This window comes from Armigeres subalbatus, chromosome 2, assembly GCF_024139115.2.
Source record: "Armigeres subalbatus isolate Guangzhou_Male chromosome 2, GZ_Asu_2, whole genome shotgun sequence".
Lineage (NCBI taxonomy): Eukaryota > Metazoa > Arthropoda > Insecta > Diptera > Culicidae > Armigeres > Armigeres subalbatus.
This window is the reverse complement of record NC_085140.1, coordinates 429,587,930-429,614,733: the sequence shown is the minus strand read 5'-3', so window position 1 is coordinate 429,614,733 and position 26,804 is coordinate 429,587,930. Positions and strand designations below refer to the sequence as shown.

Below are 26,804 nucleotides of genomic sequence, written 5' to 3'. Positions count from 1 at the left end.
CTGAACAAAATCACAAGATAATCGAAAGCCACCTCAATAAAAATATATAAAAAATGCCACAAAAATAAAAGCGAGTCGGTTTTACTTTGGTATAGAAAACTTTACTGTTTCATTGAATAGTTAAATATTTTATAAAAACATTAATCATCAGGAAAATAGATTCGACCATCATTGAAAGACTTGGGGCTTTCCGTGCCGAGATCTTGTCGTAGCTGCAACCATTCCGACGGCCAAACTGTCTCTTCGATCCAGTCCAGATAGCTCGCTACCTTTGTGTAAACCGATTCACTCGTTCCCGTTCCACAGGCACCCCCAAAAGAGGTTATTCCAACGATGTAGTAAGCACATGTGTTCACATCTGTTGCCACCTGAATGGGACCACCGGAATCTCCGTTGCAGGTATCTTTTCCGCCCTCCTGACTTCCGACGCACAACTGTTCCTCTTTGATGCCATCGCTGAATTTTCTGTTCCATTCGAATCGGTTCTCACATTTCTCTCGATCCATCACGTTCAGACGCACCTTCATCAGTACCGGCGAATTGTGACCTACAATGTGACCGTTTGATTAATTTATCAATTTTAGACACCGCTAACTAACCTCCATTTTCAGTCGCTCCATAACCGGTTGCCACCACAGAGCTCATGTTGAATGGATCACTCGTCCACAGGCAGGAAGGCCGCACCAAACTGTGGAACTCAATCTTTGTTGCCAACTGCACCAGCGCAATGTCGTAGTAGGACTTACTAATTTTATACATCGGATGCTTGATGTAATCCGATATTTCGTAGTCCTCCTCGTCGAAGCTTTGTTCGCGCAGATCGTGTTCCCCTAAGCGGACAATCATCGGACGCTGGCAGTGCGCAGCCGTGAGAACGAACCACTCACTAATCAACGACCCCCCGCAGTAGAAGTCCAGTTCGCTGGTGGAGTTTTCTTTCGGTTTGCCTAACAGGGCTTGGTGCGGAAACTCTCCGATCAGTGCTTCAACACCATTGATGATCAAATCAACCGATGTGGAGCAGTTTGTTCGTTCGTAGACAACAAGCTCCGGGTCCAGGCTTAGAGTTCCTCCGATGGATTGTTCGGTGTTTTGTGCGATGTATTCTTTGCATTCTTGAATGTAAAAGAGACTTAGTACTGTAGCTTTGGAGAAACTATTGAAATCTTACTTCGTTCGGAAATGCGATGTCCTATGGTCGGGGGAGAATTTGTGTCAGTTGGAGTGATCACGCACCTCATAATTATACTAACCTTGAACCAACGCGATCTGCCACAGTTGGAGGCCAAACCATAGCATCGATGTGAACCGATAGTATTTAATTACACTCATCGCGATACGATAGTTCGTAGTCAACTGAACGAGCGCTGAAAACTGGTTCCTTAGCTGCGATGTGACGCAGTAGATTGACTGGAAGAGGTTAATGGGATCATGACGAAGGAAGTATCTAACGAATGAGTAGAGTGGGTTGCTTTTGTTAGGCAACAGATAATTCTGATTATAAATAAAATATCTAAGCTGTGTAATTTGGTGCAACATGGTACAAAACTGCTTAATAAAAATGTATATGAAACAACTTGCTCCGATTATTAACAAACATCACATAATTATTGAAATTAATATTAGCCAAAGTAATTTGACTTTAATTACCTGAAATAGGCTAATCATAGGTCTTTTTGCCTTTCTCGTATACCAAGTATACGTAAAGGCCTGGTAAAGACTATATATTTTTAAATACAAAGAACATTCCCTTACTTGATATTGAAGGCAACGTCGAGTAAAGGACAATACCGAATTGAAGAGGTGAAATATTAAAATGTACAGAATATCGTCATTGTGGAAAAAGTGTGGTCCTACGTCAAATAATTTCAAATTCATATTATTCATACACTACGTTCTATGAGACTTATCAACCACAACACTACAAACCAAAAGGCTACTCACCATTTTCCTTCCACTCTTCAACACCGTAGTCTCCAACCATCAGCGGATCCAGCTTTTTGTTTGCTTTCCGACCTATAATTGTCGTCATCATCATTATCATCACCACGGCCGCCATCGATATCGTTGTTCCATCCGGTTGAGTTAGTTTCGTTAAATGAGGGATAGAAGCGAGAGAAAGCACAGAACAATGATAAATGAATTGATACCCAATAATGTGTCTTTCCTGTTCAAAGGATCGGCACGGAACCCCTCCCCCAGGAAGGGAAACGGGGATTGCGAGTGGGTGGGGAGCAGATTCATTGGATTTTGATCGGGTTCCGTCGTGGCTTGCTATCCTTCTTCGATGATTGCTCGGAAAAGGGGTATTTAAGCGAGAATGACGCTATCAGCTCCTGCTATCGGTTTCCACCTCCCGACCCCTGTCAGGAAAAGCCAATATTGATTGTCATCGACACTTCACTGGTGTCAACCTCAAGTCTCGGGGAAAATTAGGTGGATCGGTTCGACTGACGGTAGGAAAGCTTTCTCGGAAGAAGGAAACTCTTTGTTTGATTTTTCTCAGTGAATGACATCGGGACGGGATAATCAAGATAAGTTGTTTGAACAGAGATTTGTTTAAAATTGCAACTGTCATCATATTGGCAATGATTGTGTGAATTTCAATTTGAACGCAGACCAATTTAAATCAAACGATTTGCAGGGGTGTGAATAAATTGAATTTATCAAAGAAATCAATAACTTGAAGATCCAAAATTGAGAAACAGATCCACCTTTAAACAGTCATAATGAGATGGCTTCTAACCATCCAATGCGTTTCAATCACTTGGAAATAGAACCACCGGAGGAGCCACTGTTCGGCACTGAAATGGATTTCAATGTAGGATGCTTTACGATTGGAATAGAGTAACCGCAGATGGAAAGGAGGTACACAGATGAGGGTTGAGAACGATGGAAATTTATTTTGAAATTTACATTTAAATTACCTTTTGATCGATTGTTATAGAGCGATTCGGTTGTCAATATTGTCGTAGGCGCCGGTATTTCTGCATCGAAATTAAATAGAAAAATATGGAGACCGCGTCAGAAATGCAGATTATGAGGAAATTTGAAATAGTGAGATATCGATTGTCTCTGTTGAAATATATTGAACTTTGGATAAAAAGCAGGTCCAACATACAAATCAAACTTAAAATAGACGAAAAGAAATTCTCAATGTGGAAAAGATGGAGTAAAAAAAAGAAATATGAATGGAAATGGAAATTTGGAATTGGAATAGGAATTGGAATAGGAATTGGAAAAGAAATTGGAATTAGAATAGGAATTGGAATAGGAATTGGAATAGGAATTGGAATAGGAATTGGAATAGGAATTGGAATAGGAATTGGAATAGGAATTGGAATAGGAATTGGAATAGGAATTGGAATAGGAATTGGAATAGGAATTGGAATAGGAATTGGAATAGGAATTGGAATAGGAATTGGAATAGGAATTGGAATAGGAATTGGAATAGGAATTGGAATAGGAACTGGAATAGGAATTGGAATAGGAATTGGAATAGGAATTGGAATAGGAACTGAATAGGAATTGGAATAGGAATTGGAATAGGAATTGGAATAGGAATTGGAATAGGAATTGGAATAGGAACTGAACAGGAACTGGAACAGAATTGGAATAGGAATTGGAATAGGAATTGGAATAGGAACTGAACAGGAACTGGAACAGGAACTGAATAGGAACTGGAACAGGAACTGGAACAGGAACTGGAATAGAACTGAACAGGAACTGGAACAGAATTGGAATAGGAATTGGAATAGGAATTGGAATAGGAATTGGAATAGGAACTGAATAGGAACTGAACAGGAACTGAACAGGAACTGGAATAGGAATTGGAATAGGAACTGGAATAGGAACTGGAATAGGAACTGAACAGGAATTGAATAGGAACTGAATAGGAATTGGAATAGGAACTGGAATAGGAACTGGAATAGGAACTGAACAGGAACTGGAACAGGAACTGAATAGGAACTGAATAGGAATTGGAATAGGAACTGGAATAGGAACTGAACAGAACTGAATAGGAATTGGAACAGGAACTGAATAGGAACTGGAATAGGAACTGGAATAGGAATTGGAATAGGAATTGGAATAGGAATTGGAATAGGAACTGAACAGGAATTGGAATAGGAATTGGAATAGGAACTGGAATAGAATTGGAATAGGAATTGGAATAGGAACTGGAATAGGAATTGGAATAGGAATTGGAATAGGATTTGGAATAGGAATTGGAATAGGAATTGGAACAGGAATTGGACTAGGAATTGGAACAGGAATTGGACTAGGAATTGGAATAGGAACAGGAATTGGAATAAGAATTGGAATAGGAATTGGAAAAGGAATTGGAATAGGAATTGGAATAGGAATTGGAATAGGAATTGGAATAGGAATTGGAATAGGAATTGGAATAGGAATTGGAATAGGAATTGGAATAGGAATTGAATAGGAATTGGAATAGGAACTGGAATAGGAATTGGAATAGGAATTGGAACAGGAACTGAACAGGAATTGGAATAGGAATTGGAATAGGAATTGGAATAGGAATTGGAATAGGAATTGGAATAGGAATAGAATTGGAATAGGAATTGGAATAGGAATTGGAATAGGAATTGGAATAGAACTGGAATAGGAATTGGAATAGGAATTGGAATAGGAATTGGAATAGGAATTGGAATAGGAATTGGAATAGGAATTGGAATAGGAATTGGAATAGGAATTGGAATAGGAATTGGAATAGGAATTGGAATAGGAATTGGAATAGGAATTGGAATAGGAATTGGAATAGGAATTGGAATAGGAATTTTAATAGGAATTGGAATAGGAATTGGAATAGGAATTGGAATAGGAATTGAATTGGAATAAGAACTAGTCATATGCGCCGATTGAAAATTCATCAGTGGCGTGGTGATAATCGTCACGCCAACACCACGCCGTTGGTAATCGGCAGTGGGAGCAACTTTCCGAAATACATCCACAAATCCCTCCGAAAATTTCACCAGGAAGTGCTCTCAAAGCTGCTCCAGGAATTGCTCCAGAAGATCCTTTAAGAGTTTCTCCAGGGTTTCTTCAGGAGTTCCTTAAGGAATTCTTCTGGAAGTTCCTTCAGGAATTCCTCCGGAAGCTTCTTCAAAAATTACTCCGGAAGTTCTATCAGGAATTCCTCCGGACGTTCTTCTAGGAATTCTTCCGGACGTTCGTCTAGGATTTCCTCCGGAAGTTCCTCCAGGAATTCCTCCGGAAGTACCTCCAGGAATTCCTCCGGAAGTACATCCAAGAATGGAAGTACCTTCAGGAATTCCTCCGGAAGTTCCTCCAGGAATTCCTCCGAGAATCTTCTCACAAACTCCTCCAAGAATCTCTCCAGCTATTCCCGCGGAAGCTGTTCATGAATTTCTTCAAGTATTGGGCCAGAAAACCTTATTGGATGTTTCCATGAAATTCACTTGAAAACTCCCCGAAATATCATAAGGAAAATACTCCGAAAATTCTCCCGCTTTTTCTTCAGAGACTTCTTTAGAAATTCTCCAAGAATTCTTCCAAAAATGCCAACAAGAATTTCCGCGAAAATTCCTTCAAAAACTCTACCAGAAATCTGGAAAATTCCTCAAGGAACTGCTCCGGGAAATTACTTTTTCATGAAGAATTCACGACGGAGTTTGCAAATAATTTTGAAATGATACTCTGAAGTATTTTCAGACCGAATTGTTCTAGTACGTACTGCCAAAGAAAGAAATTTCTGAAGAACAATTCCCTTATTTTCTGAATAATTAAATATCAGGTGCATGTTGATTGAACAAACATTGTTTGTTTGACCGAGGAATCTTTTGGTTCCCAACAAACAATTCAGGTTTAAAAAGCTACTTTTTATTGAATTAGCCTATTTTTAATGAAAATCTGTAAAATTATTTGCTGAACAGCTCTCCTGTTGAGATTTCGGTGAAACTCCACAGAACCTAATTGAGTGTGTTGCAAAATCTGTAAAAAAAATCAACGGATTGCAATACAGTCATTGTATTTCTTCTGGCAAATTTGTTTTATTTTCGTACCGCGTCTGTATGAAAAGGCTTACAATTCTTTTATTAAAACCATGCAGGAATGTTAATGACAAGATTTTATACAAATGTAGTCAGATTTGTGTGGAAATGGTATCGGAAAGAAAAATAATCAGTAGGAAATGGAATCGTTTTGGAATGCAATCGTTTGGAAAATGCACTGGTTTGAGATGGAATTGGTTGTAAAAGAAATCGGTTGAATATGGATAGGAAAAGGAACTGGTTGGAAATGGAATTCGTCGAAGATTGAGTTGGTCAGAAGTGGAGTCAGACCAGAATGGCATAGTCTGGAAATGGGATCGGCTGGAAATGAAATCGGATGTCAATGAAATCGGCTGGAAAAGGGATTATCGGAAAATGGAATCAACTTGAAATAAAATCGGTTCGAAATTAAATTATTTTTAAATGTAATCGGCTGGAAATGTAATCAGCTAGAAATCAAAACCGTGTCTGAAAAAAAATCGGTTCGAAATTGACTCATTTTTAAATGGATTGGCTGGAAATGGAATCGACTGGGAATGGAATCGGCTGGACCTGATATTGGAAATGGAATGGGGACGGAATCGGCTTGTAATTGGATCGGTTGAAAATGGAATCACCTGGAATTAAAATAGGCCAAAATCGTTGGCAAATGAAGTCGGCTTAAAATAGAATCATCTGGAAATTGAATCGACTGGAAATGCAGTTGCAGTCAGCTGGAAAAGATCGACTGAAAACAAAATTTTCTAGAAATGGAATCGGTTGATAATGGAAATAGAAACGTTTGGCTGAACTGATTGGATATGGAATCGATCCGAAATGGAATTGAACGGAAACGGAAGTGAATGGAAATGAAATCGATTAGAAATTGAATCGATCGGATGTCAAATCGATTAGAAAATAAGGCGGTTAAAATTTAAATCAATTGGAAATGGAATTGATTGAAAATAGATGTGATTGGAAGTGGAAGCGGTTGGGACCTGGTTTGGACCGGAATCGATCAACAATTAAATGGGTTGAATGAAAGTTGGTTGAAATTAGAATCAATTGGGGATAGATTTGATCAAAAATGGAAACCATCAGAAAATGAATCGAATGGGAATGGAGGCAATTTTTCATTAAATCGGTTTGAAATGGAATCGGTTGGAAATGAAAGTGATTGAAAATATAGTCAGTTGGAAATTTAATCGATTGGAAACTAATTCGGCTGGAAATGGAAACCAATGGAAATTAAATCGGCTAAGAAAGGTTGGAAACAAATTCGAACGAAGTTAGAATCGGTTGAAAATAAAAGGCGATTGCTCGGAGATGGCAGCGGTTGGAAATGGTAAGAAATCGGTAAGAAATTAAATCGACTGGAAATCGAATCAGTTAGAAATTGGTAGAATAGAAATGGAGGTGGCTAAAAATGGAATCGAAAGAAAATGAAATTGGTTGAAATGAAGGCGGTTGGAAATGGGATTCGATTGAACGTGGAATGATCAGATATGGAACCGGTTGGAAACAGAATTGTTTAGAAATAAAATAGGTTGCAAATAGACGTGGTTGAAAATGGAATCGGCTTGCAAAGAATTCTGTTGGAAATGGAATTATGTGAAAGTGAAACGAAACAGTTGGAAATGAAATCGATTGGAAATGGAATCGGTTGGAAGTGGAATTGGCTTTAGAAAAATTTGTGAGATTTAAAATTTGTTGGAAATTGACCGATTGGAAATGAAATTGTTTAGAAATGGAATCGACCGAAAGTGTAATCGGTGGGACGTGGTTGAGATTGAGAATGGAATAGGTTGGAAGTAGAATCGAAATGAAATATATTCGGCTAGAAAAGAAATATATTGGAAATGGATTCGGTCGGAATTTGAATCGGCTGGAAATGGGATCGGTTAAAAATGGATTCCATCGGAAAAAATCGGTTGAAAATGGAAGCGGTTGAGTATTGAGGTGGTTGAAAATGGAATCAGTCAGAGATAGAATTGATGGGAAATGGATTCGGTCCGAAATGGTATTGATTGGACATGGAATCGGCTCGAAATGGAATCGATTGAAAATGGAATCGATCCGATGTTAAATCGATTAGAAATAAAAGCAGTCGAAGGTAGAATCAGTTGGAAATGCAACCGATTGGAAATAGAAGCGGTTTTCAATGAAATCGGTTGGAAATGGAAATGATCGAAAATTAAACCAGTTGAAAAATTAATCGATCGGAATTGAATTTGGTCGAGAATGTGAAGAATGGTAAAGAATGGAAATCAATTCGGCTTAGAAGGGAATCGGTTGGAATAGATCGAAATTGAAATAGGTTGAAAATAAAAGAAAGTTGAAACTGTAATCAGTTGGAAATGGGAACGCTCAGATAGTGAATCGGTTGAAAATGGAAACGGTTGGAAATAGAATTGGATGGGAATGAAATTGATTGGAAATGGAATCCATCGAAAATGTTAGAGTAGTAGTAGAAAAGAAGTAGAAAGTAGAAGAGAAATGAAGGTGACTAAAAATAGAATCGATCGGAAATGTAAGCGGTTGAAAATGGAATTGTTTGGAAATGGAATACTTCTGTAATGGATTGGAAATGAGATTGGTTCTGTAACCGACAAATAGTTACAAAATTGTATAATTCAGTAGAGAGAAAAACAATATAAATATTTAGCGATTTTCACCGCCTTGTTGTGCTTTTTGGAGCGGGTGAAGGTATTTGAACCCTACTACTCGGTACGGTGCCACCAAGGTGGGCGATATGACAGAACCAGGTTACTTAATGGTGGTGTGACAGAACGTCAGCCGAAAGAAAAGCGGATATGCCTTTCCAAGGTCCACCCGGAAAGTGGGGCAGAATGAAAGGAAGCGAACCTCGGGATCTAAAGTATTAAAACTAATCTTGATCGGAATTTCGAGTGATTGTTATAATTAGGCACGTCGACAAGTTGCTAGCCGTAGGGATTGATTCCCGCAAGAAGGCCAAAAGTGGATTTTTGTGAGATTTAGAGATCCGGGACCCTCGGACCTAACGCAACCACGCCGAGGTGTCGTGAGCTACGTTAGTCGGTATAGTGCTTTTCTCGTGCCTCTCTCTATCGCGGAGTTGCCGCCGCACAGACGCCACCACCGAGGCGAAGCCATCTTGGAGTAAATTCTACTCCGCCGCTCTACCTTGTGCAATAATAAGGACGAAACAAAACCTATTCCATATGTTCACAATTTCTAGCAATAAAATAAAGTTTTCCTAAGCACTGCGGTGAGGCGGCTGGAATCGGTAATTAAATACCTGTGGAAATGCTCATACAAAGAGAACTCTACATTGGCGGCGCCAGCCATTGATATTCGATGGACACCACTTGGTGCAAGCATGATGTCTTAGAGAACTATAGCGTGCTTGCGACGACTGGTGCCCCACCTCTCGCTGTGATAGTTGTACTTTAGCTTACGGATCGTTGATGCCGAGAAGAGGATCTATTCAATGAAAAATCACAATATGTGGCCTGCTAGACCATTTTATTCACTTCTAACATTTATGACCGTCTTTTTTGGGATTGGTCCCACTGTGCGGCGCCAGCAGTTCGATCGCCCGATACTGGTAAGCTCTACCGTCTTCATCACCTGTTCGCTGTGCACCGTGCCGTCGTTCTTCTTCGTCAAATTGATCGGAATAACTTTCTTTGCTTTAAACAATGGATACAAATCCATACGTAAACATAAAATACGCTTCTGTTGAGTATTGACACTTTTTGGAGTGAAATAATTTTTCGAAAAATGAGTGAAACGATGCGATTCTGCGTGAAAAACTCATGCGCGATGCTCTCTATGCAGAATCGCAAGCGAGTCAGCTCACGCATGAGGCTTCGGTGATTTGAGCATGATGATGAGCAATGGATTCGATTGGAGAAGGAATCTGTTGAAATAAAATCGACTAAATAATAAAATAAATTCGACCTTGAATGAAATGTGTAGAAAATGAAATCCGAAAAGGAATAGATTAGAAATGTAAGGGGTTGCAAGAAATCAATTAGAAATGCATTCGGTTGGAATTGAAATCAGCAGCAAAAGAATTGGTAAGATATGAAATTTGTTGTAAATTGAATCAGTTGGGAATAAAATCGGCTGGAAGTACAATCGGTTGGGAATAGAAGCAGCTAAAGTGGAATCGAACGGAAATGGAAATTATTTGGAAATTGAATCGGCTGGAAATGGAATAGGTTAGAAAAGGGAATCAGCTGGAAATGGAGTCGGCTAGAAATGATATCGCTAGGAATTTCATGGTTGGAAAAGAGAATAAATGGAAAGGGAAACGATCCGAAATGGAATTGGATGAAAACAAAATCGATTGGAAATCGGTTAGAAATAAAATCGGTTGAAAGTGGAACCGTTTTTTTTTATTAAACCGGTTGGAAATGGAAGCACTTGGAAATGAAACTGGGGGAATAGAATTGTTAAAAAATGGATTCGACTGGAAATTCAGAATGGAATTTGAAATGCAAGTTGAAATAAAATTCTTTATTGAATTTGAAAAAGATTTTGAACTTAAGTTGGAAATGTATTTTGTGGTGGAGTTCCTACAGGAATTAAAAATGAATTGCGGGATGGAATTTAAAATAAAGTTCGAAATGGAATATGAAAATAAAATTAGAACGAAAGAAAAGGCATTTGGTAAGGAATCCAAAAAAGTATTCATTTTGGATTCAAATCAAAATTGAAAAAGGTTTTGAATTGTTCAGAAGTTCAGAATAGAAATCGAACAGGGTTTCGACTTTGATTTAGAATGTGAAAAGGCATTCAAAATGGAATTTCTAATGGAATGCGAAACGAAATCTTTCAAAATTCGAAATAGAGTTCGTAGAAATCAAAATGAGGTTAAAATGGAACTAAAAATGGGTTTTGAGGTGGGATTCAAAATGGAATTCTAAAAGAATTTGAAATGGAATCCGAAACAAAATCGGATTTGAAATGAGATTCAAAACGGGCTTCAAAATGGATATTGCGACGGAATTCGAAATTCAATTCGATTTGCAATTCAAAATGGAGTTCGAAATAGAATAGGACAAATTGAACATATGATTAAGAACGAGGAAATATGAGCGGAAATAAACTTGAGGTGCGGCCAGAGTAGACGCGAAGTGCGAAGCGAAGCGTCTTCACGATTTAACAGCTCCTAATTTTTGATTTGCACCCTAAAGTGATCTACATATGTTGACATGAAGCCACGCCACTTGAAATGCATTCTGTATGTGTGTGCTCGTTCCCGCCATTAATCCGATAATCAATCAACGATAAAAGTTTGAAAATTTTCCAATCTAGTTCCAGTGCACTCATAATTACCATCCAGCTTGATTAGCCCGTCGGTTTCGCCTAACGAGTTTTTCGCCACACATCGATAGGAGCCGAAATCCGATGGACCCACGGATCGAATTTTCAGCTGCATATACTTGGTGTAGCCGGTGTTGCGAGACAGGGTTTCGAACTTATCGCCCGTTCGGGAAGTATCTGTGAATAAAAGAAAATTGGGAAAAATGAGTAATTTTTGTGAGAAAAAAAGGGCAACCCCTGCGTTGATGTTAATTAATTACATTGATCTAAACCCGCTCGATGAAGGTCCAGTTGCCATGCAGAAAGGACGCACGAGGAGGGTGTCTTTCCCGGTTCAATAAATCTAGAGCAAAACAAGCCAATTACGGTTGCGGTGCGATGTAGGAGATTGATTTACTGTAAATTACCTGTCCGGTTCCGTTTGCAGGGACCCCTCAAGTGAAAATACAACGAGGAAGAGGCTGCACCGAGGGCGAGTGCGGTTCGAACAAGGCCGTCAATTACTGTCCCTATTGGACGATGAGAGTGATTCTTCAACCAGGGCAGGGCTATTAATTGCAGGACATGATTGCTGGGCTGGATTGATGCCAAAAGTCTGCAGCACGGCGGCTCTCTGTGAACCGATTTGTGTTGTGTTGAGCTCGTTGAGTTCGTGAGTTTGCAATCAGTGGTGATGGCTTGAATTGGCCGTTAAGGGGTTATGGGGGCCGGAATTCGAACTTTAAAGCCATTAATTTCCAAGATCGTTTGCTCGTATGCACTCAGAAATTATTGCATTTCAAAATTTCAAAATCAATTCCCTCGACTAATTGTGTTCCTGAGTGTGCTGCTGCACATCAAATGCAATGCCTCCTATCGAAAATGGCTTTGAGCTGCCAAATTCCCCTAAAATTATCACAACATTGTTTACAGTACGGAAACATCCTTCCCAATCAATGTAACTGCAAATGAAGCCATCGTCGTCATGTTTTGCTTTCGTGCGTGCTGCCTTCCACACCCAGACCGACCAAAAATGGTCTTTTACTATGTGTCGTACACAGCCCACAGAACGTCGAGGTCAGCTATTGCCCGCATTTGGAATGGACGACGGGCAGGGGTTCTTCCGGTTCGAATCACGGCCTACGACGCCACCGTCAGACCGTAAAATGTTGATCCGTTTTAGTCGGAGATCAATCCCCATCCCGCGTCGACTACAATAACCGCGTGGAAAACGTTGTCCCATTGATGGTGGCACCCCGGCACACACTTTTTAGCGGCTGGAAAGCTCTGCTCGCCGAACACACGCGGCAGCGTTAAATGCACGAGTCTGAACCGGACAAGTGGGTGTGTTTTGTATGAAGAGGCATCGTACAATAAATAATTCTCGCGTGCATCTGCTTTCCGAGGAATTAATGTGGCACGGCATCCGGTGGTGGTGGGAATCGGGAAAATTGCCAGAAACAGATATTGAATCTGGAATTTGAATGCACGGCGCCAAGCGCACTGACCGCAACCAGCAACCAAGGTGTCGCGTTCACGTTTGCAGCGTGTCCTGTCAAACGCATGTGTTAACATTTGATTTTGCCGACTGGTGATGGTGTTTGATGCGCACATGACTGCAGTTGGTGTGGAAGCAACTCCGAAGGCTGCAGATTGAATTATCGCAGTTCCAGGATTTAAGTGAATTATGACAATCTGATTTACAGTGGAGTTGATATATTTCAGCTGAACTGATAATTGTTTTTGTTTTACTTCAGGAAATGTAAACCAATTTTACTGTATTATAATTTATATACATATTATAATAAATCTCTGTTTGATAAAGCAGCATAGAAAACAATTAATTGATGTAGGAAACGATTTAAATAGAAGCGTATAAAACATCGAATATCATTCCTTGTCGTGTTTCTGGACGAGCCGGACGTATTTTACTCCCGTGTCTCATCACGTGACGCGCTTTATACCGCTAGAGTTTTTTTCCCCCGTTTAGTATTCGGCGGGTTGTTTTTATATCGTTAAGTTGCCTACGCGAGTGTAAAGCTAGTTACAAGGTGATTTATCCAGCCGACTAGTTAAGGAAGCGAGCTGTTCTAGCGATGCTATTGCAGTCTCGTTAGTTTGGTTTTTTTTTTTTCATCAAGTGCTGCGACGACGATCAGTATCAATCAGCATCAGGTCGTCATCGACAACGCTACCTACTCGGGTAGGCAGCAAACAGGCTAAGTAAAAAGATTGTATCCCATTGTCTCTTTGCATTCGTTTAACTTTCATCCACGCACCAGTGGTGAAGCTTTTGTGTGCTCTGCCTGTCGTTAGGCAAGGGTGGCACCGTTGCATTAGAGTGGGACGAAACGCAAAAAGGTTGCCTGAATTATTATTAAAAACTTTGAATTTTTTTTTCTTCTTTTTTTTTGTGTGTGTGTTTGTTTTGTTATTATTATAATTAAAACCTATTAGTATTATTTTTTTTTCTCTTCTATTTTTTTTTGGGGGGGGATTTTGTATTACATTTCATGGACGAAGAAAACGGAGGCGAGACGCCTCCCAAAGACAATGTCGTTCGCACGCGATTCTACCAGGCTTCTTCGCCTGGGCCTTGGGTTGTTTACTTTCGGCAGAAAGTGAAAAGTATTGATTTCCTAGGAATCAAACGTGATTTGACGCGTCGTTTTCCGAAAACTGATTTTCATCAAATCAATCGGAACAAACTACGTGTAACCGCACCTACATACCAGGATGCAAATGCTATCGCAAAAGACCAGAACTATAATGTGGAATATTTGGTTTATGTGCCCTCGCGGGAGGTCGAGATTGAAGGCGTAATTAACGCAGCGAGCCTGACTTGTAAGGATGTGCTTGCAGGAAAAGGCCGTTTAAAGAATGCCCTGCAATCTACCGTGGATATTCTGGACTGCAAGGAATTGCATTCAGCAGCCATGGTAGATGGTAAAAAAGTATATTCGAAGTCAGGTTCGCTACGGGTAACGTTTGCCGGTTCGCTACTCCCAAAATATGTTTCCGGTGCGTCTTTTTGTACCCAGAGTTTTCAATTGTACCAACTGCAAACAGTTGGGGCACACTGCCGAGTTTTGCGACAACAAGCCCCGTTGTGGCAAATGTTTTGAAAGGCATAGGGAGGAGTCCTGCCAACAACAAGTTACAAAGTGCGCTTATTGTGGCATGGACCCTCCCCATGGTTTGCAAGAATGTCCGGTGTACAAAAAGCGCACCCAAAAAGTTAAGCGTTCATTAGTACAGCGCTCTAAGCAGTCGTATGCAGAAATGGTGAAGTCGCAAGACACATCCGCAACTGCCAACGCAACGGCTGCTATTTCAGCTGCCGTTCAAGTAAGTGATTTTATGATGTCATTTCCATAGACGAATCGGACTCTGACGTAGCCGATATGGATGATTCTGCGGAGGTACACGTACCCGAAAAGAGGAAGAAACTGTCTTCCCGGGATTGCGCCGTAAGAAAACAAAATCATCCCTAGAAGCTTGCCGAAATCTGATGGTAATGGGGGATTATTTAAAATTCCGAAGCAGCCTGTCTATACTGCTCCTTTTGACCCATGTTGCAGTAAAACATTCCCGCCATTGCCTAAAACTGATGTTACAAAGAAACATCAGGCAAGGAATATCTCTGAGCAGAAAACTGCTACTCACACTTCTAAGAAAAGAATCTCGTCCAAGCGAGGATTGATATCCTTTAAGGATCTTGTGGATCGTATTTTGAACTTGTTCAATATTCCGAATTCATTGAGGCCAATCATTGACCTCTTTATTCCAACAGTTGAAAGTTATCTGAAGCAATTGACTGTTTCATGGCCCCTTCTTGCAGGACTTGTATCTTTCGATGGATAATACGGCCATACAAGATACAATCACTGTGCTGCAGTGGAACTGTCATAGTCTGAAACATAAATTGGACGTGTTTAAATTTTTAATTCGCAACTCCGATTGCGATATATTTGCACTCTGTGAAACATGGCTTTCTTCTGAAGATGAAATCAACTTCCACGATTTTAACATTATTCGCCAAGATCGGAATGATCATTATGGTGGCGTTCTTTTGGGAATCAAAAATGTCACACTTTCTACAAAATTCCCATTCCGACTGTTAATGGTTTAGAAATCGTCGCTTGCCAAGTAAATGTAAAGAATAAAGACCTTTGCATAGCTTCAGTGTATATTCACCCAAATGCCTCACTTAATCGTCGGCATCTTTGGAGCGCAGTCTCTCTTTTATCATCCCCAGTTTTAATACTGGGTGATATGAATGCACATGGTATTGCATGGGGCGAAGCTAGAGACGATAACAGAGCGCCTATTTTCTATGATTTGTGCGACGATTTCAACTTGAATATTTTGAACACAGGCGAAGTAACTCGAATAGGACCTCAAGGTCAGGAAAGTCGAATAGATCTGTCTTTATGCTCTAATTCACTATCATTAGATTCCACGTGGAAGGTAATCCAAGATCCCCATGGTAGTGACCACATGCCGATAGTCACCACAATCAAAAGCGGCTATCAACGATCAGTGCCAGTTAATGTTCCTTTCGACCTCACGAAAAACATTGACTGGCAAAAATTTGCATCGGCGGTAAACATTGGTATTGAATCAACTGATATTCTTCCTCCACTGGATGAGTATCGATTCCTTACCGAATTGATTCATAAAAGCGCACTAGAAGCTCAGAAACGACGCGTTCCAAGTACATCTGTCATCAGAAGACCAGCCACTCCTGGATGGGATGATGAATGTACTAAGTTGTATTCCGAGAAATCTGATGCCTTCAAGGCTTTCCGTAAACACGGAAGGTCTGAGCTTTTCGAAGAGTATTTGAGGCTTGAAAGAAAGCTCAAAAATCTTCTCAAGGCTAAAAAACGTGGCTACTGGCGACTTTTTGTCGAGGGACTATCACGAGAAACCTCAATGTCAACACTTTGGAAAACGGCCCGCAACATGCGGAACCGCATATCCACCAGCGAGATTAAAGAATACTCCAATCGATGGATATTCAACTTCGCAAAAAAGGTCTGTCCAGATTCCGTACCAGCTGAACCGCTATTTCGAGAATCAACGCTTGATCCCGGTTCTTTGGGTGGACCATTCTCAATGTTGGAGCTATCTATATCTTTTCTTTCATTAAACAATTCTTCTCCGGGATGCGATAATATCAAATTCCAGATATCGCTAAAAGACGATTACTTGACCTGTACAACTGTTTCATGGAGTACAACTTCGTACCACCAGAATGGCGCCAGGTCAAAGTAATAGCTATTCAAAAGCCTGGGAAACCAGCGTCTAATCACAATTCATACCGACCGATTGCCATGCTATCATGCATGAGAAAATTATTGGAGAAAATGATCCTTTCAAGAGTCGACCATTGGGTCGAAGAAAATGCATTGCTTTCAAATACTCAGTTTGGATTTAGAAAAGGGAAAGGAACAAACGATTGTCTAGCGTTGCTTTCTTCAGATATACAACTAGCCTTTGCGCACAAGGAGCAGTTGGCTTCAGTATTCTTGGACATTAAGGGCGCTTTTGATTCAGTTTCCATAGAAGTATTGTCAGACAATCTGCACAAGTAATGGATTACCCGTTATTTTGAATAATTTCTTGTACAATTTGTTGTCAGAAAAACAAATGAACTTCACACTCGGCACTCTGACAACTTCCAGAAATAGCTACATGGGCCTTCCCCAAGGTTCATGTTTAAGTCCCTTGCTTTACAATTTCTATGTTAAAGATATTGACAATTGTTTGGAAGGACAATGCACGCTTAGACAACTTGCAGATGATGCCGTGATCTCCCTAAGAGGTTCATGTGCAGAAGTCCTGCAAAGACCATTGCAAAATTCCTAAATAACCTGACTGTTTGGGCCAGACATTCAGGGATCGAGTTTTCTCCGCAAAAATCTCAATTGGTTGTGTTTACTAAGAAGCGGTACCCTGCTCAACTGAAACTAAAGCTGTTGAAAGATGACATAAACCAATCTTTATCTTCTAAATACCTTGGGGTCTGGTTTGATTCTAAGTGTACCTGGAAGACCCATATTGATTATTTGTTAGAGAAATGCCGAAAAGGATCCATTTTCTCCGTTCTATCTCCGGAACATGGTGGGGCGCTCACCCGGAAGACCTCATCAAACTATATAAAACGACTATTCTCTCTGTTTTAGAGTATGGCTCTTTCTGCTTCCTCTCAGCAGCTGAGTGCCACCTAATCAAATTGGAACGAATTCAATATCGTTGTTTGCGTATTGCCCTTGGCTGCATGCATTCAACGCATAACATGAGCCTGGAGGTGCTTGCTGGAGTCACTTCTTTAAAGCACCGTTACTGGGAGCTCTCACTTAGAATACTGATCAAATGTGGAACAAGTAACACACTTGTATTAGAAAACTTCGATAATATGCTTGAACTGGCTCATCATTCAAGATACCTGCGAGTCTATCTCAACTACATATCGACAGATCTCTGTCTTCCATGTTATAATCCACCTCGAGTTCACTTCGTCAACGACAGTTCCTCAATTGAATACGATCTGTCCATGAAACATGCTATTCAAGGAATACCAGATCATCTTCGACAAATATCTATCCCTTCCATTTTTTCTGAAAAATATGAACATGTCAATTGCAATAACAGATATTTCACTGATGGTTCTCGCATTAACGGATCCACTGGCTTCGGTGTTTTCAACGTAAATTCAACCACCTTCCGAAAACTTCAAGAACCGTGTTCGGTTTATGTTGCTGAGCTGGCAGCAATTAATTTCGCTTTGGGGATAATTTCCGATCAGCCCGTAGACCATTATTTCATCTTCTCGGATAGTCTTAGTTCTATCGAGGCACTCCGGTCGATGAAACCTGTTAAGCACGCATCTTACTTTCTTACAACTGTAAGAGGGCAGATGCGTGATTTGGTCGAAAGATCATTTAAGATTACCTTTGTATGGGTCCCATCCCATTGCCTAATCTATGGCAATGAGAAGGCGGACTCGCTAGCAAAGGTGGGCGCACAGGAAGGTGAAGTTTATGATAGACAAATCTCGAACAACGAGTTTTTCCCATTAGTCCGTCAGAGTACTCTTCAAAATTGGCAAATGATTTGGTCACACAATGAACTTGGACGGTGGCTCTTTTCCATAGTTCCTAAAGTTTCTGCGCGAGCGTGGTTCAGAGGTGAGGACTTAAGCCGAGGCTTCATTCGCACGATGTCGAGACTTATGTCCAATCACTATTCACTAAACGCACACCTCTATAGAATAAACCTGGTTGATAGCAACCTATGTAGGTGTGGAGCCGGTTACGATGACATCGATCACGTAGTTTGGTATTGCTCGGAAAACGACGCCTCCAGAGAGCAACTATTGGATACCCTTGTGGCCTGAGGTAAACAACCCTACAGGGAAGTAAGAGGTGTTTTGGGGGATCGCGATGTGGTTTATATGCAGGCCATCTATGCCTTTCTTTGCTCGTCTGACATAAAAGTCTAATTCCCCTATCTTTTTTTTCTTTCTCGTTTTGTTTTTGTCTTATTGTTCTGTGTAATACGAAGCTATGGCCATCCGGAAGATGCTCCCTGACGAACCACAACTCGAGCCCGACGCTACGCCATACCGTTATTGACGTCAAATACCCGGATGAGCAGCTGCAATACCTCAAACCTAAATCCCAACCTAGTCCGTCCTGAAATTACGCAATCTAACCTTGAGTCGCCACGAGTATCTTGGTCTATACCCTTTTCCCTTACTAACTGTTGATAATAAGATGATATCGATTGTAAATATCATAAAGTCTCGGCTCCGTTAAGTGTTATACACGCCTGAGCCTGTCAAATAAACACAATAGATAAAAAAAAAAAAAAACATCGAATAATTATTTTTTATCAAATTGACTCACATTTGCTTCAATAAATCATTTTCTTTGATTTTTTTTTTAATTATTGGCATTGGATCTTATACTGGGACATTGCCGCCTCGTAACTAGGTTATTTATTGCAAGATTTCTAAGCCAAGTTACCATTTTTACATCCGTATATCATGAGGCTCACACGATGGCACTTTTATTCCCAGGATAGTCAAACAAATTTCCATCCACCGTCAGTCCAAACTTTGTAGCCGCGCATCTTACCGCACGACTAAGGAAGGCTCCGATTCCTTGATTTTACCAAGAACTGAAAACTAAACCTCAGTAGCTGGTGGGTATTAACCCATCAAGGCTCGTTGAACTCATGCTAGAAAATAATCTTCGTTTGCAACTACATAGTTGTATAAATATATATTTTCCATCAATTAACTATCTCATAACTTGCTTTAGAAACAAGAAAGTAGGAACAATTTAAATCCGCTGTTCTTGGAGATTCTCATCGACACTTGACATGCGATAAATCAACTTTCAATAGAACTGTTCCCAGTCGTAACCAAAACCACTTATTAAGTCCCATTTCAAACCAAATCTGTCAATATTGTGTCAGCGAAACTTCTTCGACCGAAATTATGCCCGATAGCTGCTGACCTCCAAAAAATGACAGAATTTTGCTTTCTTTCGTTTGATTTTTCTCAACTTTTCCTTCGTCACATTTCACAAGAAACTCACTGACCACGAAAAATGACAATTGTTTTCCATTAAACGACGATACTGTCACGGACGACTAAATTCGCTCGGCTGGAAAGCGACGCACACCAAATTTATTTAACTTTCACTTTAGCGCTCTTCCCGAGCATAGCCTCGGAACATAATGCTATCAAATCGTAATCCAATTTAGGATTTTTTATGGACTTATATCATGATCAGATATTCTTTTGTGCATAATAAAAAAAACATCAATTCAAATACACATTCTTGAGAAAATCGACATCAAAATGTGTTCATGGACTTAAAGAATTAGTTAACAACGTGTGCTTCGCAAAGTTCTTGCAGCTTTAATTTTTTACAGATGTAACTCTACACCCTCTACACAGTCTGAACGTTGCCTCGCAAAAAAAAGTGCAAGTTTTCTGCAACGAATTAAGTTTTCAATTTGCTAGCAAGCTTCGCTCGGGTCAGCCGCATTGAGACTCTGGAGCCCGCAGTTCATCGTTTATCATTTTTCTTTTCTTGTCGTTGTCTGTCGTCCATCTTGGCCGGAGTGACAAAACAACAATGGCCGGGAGAAGGAAAAAAAAAGTCACGAGGGACGACAACACCGGCGACGACGACGACGACGGTCTGTTTTGCAACCCTGTAAATCTGTATCCATGTCAGAGCGAAAACGTGACGAAATGGAAAACTTTTCCTTTGTCCACCACCGGTGAGTCGTCTTTTGATTTGGGGAGGGACGATCGCGGAGACGACGGCTTTTTGTTACACTCATTTGACTGCGTTTTGCGTATTATTATAGCACTTAGGAAGTTTTTTTGTGGTTCTGGTTGGCGAAATAAAAACGGTTTGATGTCAGCGAATTGTTATTGAAAACTTGAAGTGATTTTTTATGTTCTTTTGAGCAATTGTAAACCGATTCTTGAATTCTAATTAGATAATTATAATCCGGAGGCTAATTTAGTAACAACGGAATTGAAATTTGAGATTTATACAGTAGGGTATCGGCAGGTATTCCCGGCAGGCTGTTGCGATTCGGCACACCTCTCTAAAGCCGAAATTGCATCTTTAAGTGCAATTCCAATGGGATGCAACGTAAATTCTCGACTGAGCAAGCACGATAACGGACGCGTTTTGGTATAATAATGTTTCTATCTTTGCCTTGAATAGGGTTAAGGATGGACCCTACCGGCAATACCATCCGTAACCCTATTTAATACCCTAAATTGTTTTCAAATTTGTAAGTCTAAAGAAATAAGCTCTTTATGAAAAGAAGCTCGAAAGCCTCCTTTCAAAAGGTTCGGAAGCCTTCTTTCAAGGGGCTCAGAAGCCTCCTTTCAAGAGGCTCAGAATCCTCCTTTCAAGAGGCTCGGAAGCCTCCTTTCAAGAGGCTCGGAAGCCTCCTTTCAAGAGGCTCGGAAGCCTCCTTTCAAGAGGCTCAGGCCTCCTTTCAAGAGGCTCAGAAGCCTCCTTTCAAGAGGCTCAGAAGCCTCCTTTCAAGAGGCTCAGGCCTCCTTTCAAGAGGCCTGGAAGCCTCCTTTCAAGAGGCTCAGAAGCCTCCTTTCAAGAGGCCTCGAAGCCTCCTTTCAAGAGGCTCGGAGCCTCCTTTCAAGAGGCTCAGAAGCCTCCTTTCAAGAGGCTCAGAAGCCTCCTTTCAAGAGGCTCAGAAGCCTCCTTTCAAGAGGCTCAGAAGCCTCCTTTCAAGAGGCTCAGAAGCCTCCTTTCAAGAGGCCTCAGAAGCCTCCTTTCAAGAGGCTCAGAAGCCTCCTTTCAAGAGGCTCAGAAGCCTCCTTTCCAAGAGGCTCAGAAGCCTCCTTTCAAGAGGCCTGGAAGCCTCCTTTCAAGAGGCCTGGAAGCCTCCTTTCAAGAGGCTCAGAAGCCTCCTTTCAAGAGGCTCAGAAGCCTCCTTTCAAGAGGCCTCAAGCCTCCTTTCAAGAGGCCTGGAAGCCTCCTTTCAAGAGGCTCAGAAGCCTCCTTTTAAGAGGCCTCAGAGCCTCCTTTCAAGAGGCTCAGAGCCTTCTTTCAAGAGGCCTGGAAGCCTCCTTTCAAGAGGCTCAGAAGCCTCCTTTCAAGAGGCCTGGAAGCCTCCTTTCAAGAGGCTCAAGCCTCCTTTCAAGAGGCTCAGAAGCCTCCTTTCAAGAGGCTCAGAAGCCTCCTTTCAAGAGGCCTGGAAGCCTCCTTTCAAGAGGCCTGGAAGCCTCCTTTCAAGAGGCTCAGAAGCCTCCTTTCAAGAGGCTCAGAAGCCTCCTTTCAAGAGGCTCAGAAGCCTCCTTTAAGAGGCTCAGAAGCCTCCTTTCAAGAGGCCTCAAGCCTTCTTTCAAGAGGCTCAGGAAGCATCCTTTCAAGAGGCTCAAGCCTCCTTTCAAGAGGCCTCAGAAGCCTCCTTTCAAGAGGCCTCAGCCTCCTTTCAAGAGGCCTCGGAAGCCTCCTTTCAAGAGGCTCAGAAGCCTCCTTTCAAGAGGCTCCAGCCTCCTTTCAAGAGGCTCAAGCCTCCTTTCAAGAGGTTCGGAAGCCTCCTTTTAAGAGGCTCGGAAGCCTCCTTTCAAGAGGCTCGGAAGCCTTCTTTCAAGAGGCTCGGAAGCCTCCTTTCAAGAGGCTCGGAAGCCTCCTTTCAAGAGGCTCGGAAGCCTCCTTTCAAGAGGCTCGGAAGCCTCCTTTCAAGAAGCCCAGAAGCCTCCTTTCAAAAAGCCTAGAAGTCTCCTTTTGACCATTCGGACTGTACTGAATATGGCACATGCCCTTTGTGACACAAAGAACAAAAGATGTGTTTAGTCATCCGAGAATTCTCTGATGTAAGGCTTTAAAGTCTGCACGCGTGATCAAAGACCAGACACAGAGATTAGAATTCATGGACAATAAATAATAATTGTTTTCCGAGAAACCCCTGAAGTAGGTAAAGATATAGGTCAAAAGTCTAGCTTCGAATTAGACGTGAGAAATTCAGTACTAAAAATTATTTTTATTAAGAATAAACAGTTATATAACCAAAACAAGTAATGAGACAACTGGAGAAAGACACAGTAGAATAATTACACTTAATTTTATTTCGTTACATTATTCTTTCAAAGGGGGAAGGTGTAGTGGGCGCTTGTGAACCACTGTAAATTTTAAAACATAAACAAATCAAAACAACAAAACAAACCGAAAGGCCATCAGCCTCGACCCAGCCAATGTACAACAGAATTTAGTGTACACAATTAATCGTGTTTTTTGTTATTCATATAAATGTACAAAGGACTCTGACGGTCACACCACTTATGAGTGTTCAGTCCCAACAATACCTACAATATCTAACAAATGTTCCTTCCCGTGATTTTTGTGGAGACGCAGAGGTAAACATGGTCACTCAATAGCAAAAATCACCTAATATTGTTCCTTCATTGTGAAAATTAAACTAGTTCAGAAGTAGATGTTTTTCATTGTCACATCACGATTGGTTATTGGCTAAAAAAGGACAGTTGTCCAAAAAACCATTTTATCAATTATTTATTCAGACTTCATCTTACTAAGCGAACATTCGCAACATCATATTATTAAAGTCTCCAAACGATTTTTGAAGCAAGCAACACTCTAAAAAGTTAACGGACCTTGTACCGGTATGTACGGCTGTGTGTTTGCATATTAAATGTAGCATATTAATTATATCAGATCGGAATTTTAAAACTGATACCTGAAATTGCATCAAACAGATTTTCGATCCCCAAGTGGCTTTCAGCCGGCAGGTAACCATCGCAGTTGGAGAGCGACAGCGAAAGCGGTTGAATATTTTTCACTAATAAATTATTCCCTTTTTTTTTTGGACGCAGGCCTTTTTCGCATCCACTCGACGACGCGGAAATCTAACGGAGTGGATTTTGAGTTGTTGAAAAATAATTAAAAATAAATAACTTCATCAACACTCGAATCGTGGCGGTTGGTTGCCGCTGATCACGCTGCTATGGCAAATTGATGAATGTTGAATGTGCAGAAATTTTATGTCCACGCGTTTATTGGCGAGTCATCAATGCAATGGCAGGTGGGGCGACATGTCGGTGGAAAAAGCAGGTGAAATTCAATATGAAATAATAAACTACTTTTCGCTAAATTATTAACAGCCCAACCGACGACTATTTTTCTTGCATAATTCATTGTTCAGATAAAATTCTGACAGGTTCAATATCCAATTTAATTGCGATGGTCGTTCCCTTGGGTGATAAAATTCATGTCGATGTATTATTTCCAGATTAAATCATTAGATACATATCGAACAATCAAAACAAATAATAGACGAAGAAATATTCTTTTGGAATCCAACACCAAAATTATTCGAAAATCTTAAAAATAATGCACGATCGTATTCGTATTTATTCATTTTTTTTTGTTATTGATAAGATTAGAAGCACAACAGTTCCCCTTAAACCATTCCATGTGCTAAAATTGTACATTTTGAGCCAAATACAAGTTTTAAAGTTTCCGAATTTCCCTTGGAATAATGTCTCTACGACTGACTATAATGCGTTATTCGGGAGCTTATCGGATTTTATAGAACAGATAATCTGAACGGAAAGCGGGGAAATGCTATCTCTGCGTCTTGATTACCGGACAACAAAGGTAGAAACTCATCTGTTCCACTACTCGGCAAGCATCTGCCCTCCTGTACTGACTGGCTTTTTGGTAGAGAGCGTGCGTCATGTCAGCCACGCGACAATCCCGGTTCCACTTATTAGGCTTGGCAGCCAACAAGCAGAGCATTTATCGGATTACTACATTCTGTCATGTTCCTTGGCATCTACACACCGTTGCTATTCGTCGTTCCTATCCGCCACTAAATTCCTATTCCTACTGAATGCATCATCGCTTACCGGACGTTCAGCAGCGCCATGTGATCCCACTATCTTCGCGGTTGCTCATCCTGCTGTTGTTGACGGAGTGGATCTGATACGTTTTATGCCACACGTGGAATGGTTTTTGGGGGTGGGGTTGGGCAACGATTTCCGCTTTTGATGTCGTATATCAACATATTTCCCGTGTTCCGTGTGTTGGCGGTATTTATGCCAGAGATCGGAAACGCACAGCTGTGACGTGGGTTATGTATCCCCGCTATAAATGTGCAATGCATATATTTGTAGCTAGCAGAGGTAACAATCCGAAACGACAGCAAGAGAAACGCAAGATGAAAGAGAGAGATTTCAACGCGATGATATGTGAAGTGCACTTTGTTCTAAGCCTTTGTCGCCATTGTAGCATAGTGTCATTGAAACTGTCGTGAGAATGATATGATCGATGCCTCATCAGATTGCATAAGTGCCTATTTCTTATAGATCTCAATTGGATACTTGTTCAAGCTCTATTTAATAACTTTAGAATCTGTTGATTTCTTCCATTAATTTTGCTGATTTTTCGAAAATAATTAGTCATAGCTAGAAAATGAATTAACCATTTATTGTACCAACTGCCTCAACTTAAGAAGATTCGCTCCCTAAGTTCGTTTCATTTCTCATAATCATTATTAAATATTCCTCAACAAGTTTTTCATGAGGTGTTTCCAAATGGCAAATATTTCTTCAATTATTATCTCCGAATATTTTCATGTAACGTTTCATAAAATGGGTTTACACGGCAGGATCCATTAAACACATACAGTTTGTAAAAAAAGTTTATCCAATCTTTTTTCGATATTTTTGCGGACAACCATATATGGCTTCTTAGGTACTACTCAGCCGTTGAAATCTTTCTTATGAAGACAATTTAGTACGGATTGTGATGTCAGTTGATTGGAAAACTCGCTTTCAATCTGTTTCGTAATTTCCGCAGCTGATAGTCCCCGATCCAGCTCCGCCTTCTTCACGATAATTCTGTCATTTCGGCTAGCGTCTTTGAAGGACGGCCTCGATCACTTAGCCGGTGAGATAGAATCTTGATTTTTGTACATCTGCACAATCCGAGCGACCGTATCTTTGTGAAGCTGGACAATTTGGCAATATCACGGTATCTTTTGCCAGTTTTATGATGTTCAAATAGCAAATTTAGGATGCTGATCGAAATTTGGGTTTTTTTTGGCATTTTGCAACAAAGAAAAAAGTTGCAGAATACACACTAAAACACTGTAAAACACACTTAAATGGTAATATCCGTTTGGGGGTGGATAATCATTTTTTGCGTATTTTTCTACCCTTTTTAATAATTCGTCACAAAGGTCACTCCTGACGGAATCCAAGATTAAAAGTGCTCGCGTTTTCGGGGGCACACCACTCGATTCAGAGGCGGCGCACAACTGTCATTTTTGTTGATTTAGCTTTGCTGCGTCGCAGCATGCGTGAAATAATAAAAATGACAGTTGTGCATTGCTTCCGTATCGAGTGATGTGCCCCCGAAAACGCTAGCACTTTTAATCTTGGATTCCGTCAGGAGTGACCTTAAATCTCAAGCGAAGATGTAAACGCCGCATTTTCAATGGCAATTTTAAAAATAAACATAAATTGATAAACCATAGAGAATAGAGAAAAAATATTTAAATTTGTAGGGGGGTGGATAAACTTTTTTACATACTGTATACTCAGCATTGTTCAAAACTCGAGCTGCAACTGTTTTGAACGTCTTCCACTAGCCCTTGGGAAGCGTATTCGAGCCATTCATCGCAGTCAATTTTTTCCCGCAAGCGATCTGCAGTCATTCTGGTCCGGCTATTAAGGTGGGAAAGGTAACTCCCGTTACCGGCAAGTACAACAGTCAGAAGTCCATTTTATCGTCAAAAAGTTTTTCAGTTTTTTCAGCAAACATTACACCGTTTGCAAAATATACGTTGCGACAGGGCTGACAATAGTCATTCTCGTCGTAAAAAAAGGGAAAAAATATAGTCTTCGTCATAACATTACACGACGCAACGCCCATTCGTTTTCTTAGCAACACACGCCTACCACGAAGA

At 40.7% G+C, this 26,804-nt stretch overlaps 2 protein-coding genes across 2 annotated transcripts in view; both read right to left on the bottom strand.

Moving 5' to 3' along the window:
- The window catches only part of LOC134213554 (lachesin), a 608,862-nt gene that overhangs the window by 24,693 nt on the left and 557,365 nt on the right, over positions 1 to 26,804 (bottom strand). Inside the window, exons 9-11 of the mRNA XM_062692704.1 lie at positions 11,340 to 11,504; positions 2,928 to 2,987; positions 1,945 to 2,016 (exon numbers count right to left, since the gene is read on the bottom strand). Of these exons, the coding sequence (XP_062548688.1) occupies positions 1,945 to 2,016; positions 2,928 to 2,987; positions 11,340 to 11,504 (297 nt within the window). The remainder of the gene's footprint in view (positions 1 to 1,944; positions 2,017 to 2,927; positions 2,988 to 11,339; positions 11,505 to 26,804) is intronic.
- Positions 86 to 1,377, bottom strand: LOC134217932 (serine protease snake-like). Its single transcript, XM_062696780.1, has 4 exons — positions 1,254 to 1,377; positions 1,172 to 1,192; positions 600 to 1,115; positions 86 to 547 (listed from the first exon to the last, which is right to left on the bottom strand). Exons 1-4 carry the CDS (start codon positions 1,330 to 1,332, stop codon positions 141 to 143), a joined length of 1,023 nt encoding a protein of 340 aa, XP_062552764.1. The 5' UTR covers positions 1,333 to 1,377; the 3' UTR covers positions 86 to 140.

Excerpts from the sequence above, each read along its gene's own strand:
- LOC134217932 (XM_062696780.1), bottom strand. The coding sequence starts at position 1,332 with ATGAGTGTAATTAAATACTATCGGTTCACATCGATGCTATGGTTTGGC. Across the intron at positions 1,193-1,253 it reads GCAGATCGCGTTGGTTCAAG|GACATCGCATTTCCGAACGA; the intron begins GTTAGTATAATT and ends CCCCGACCATAG. Across the intron at positions 1,116-1,171 it reads ACATCGCATTTCCGAACGAA|AATGCAAAGAATACATCGCA; the intron begins GTAAGATTTCAA and ends TTTACATTCAAG.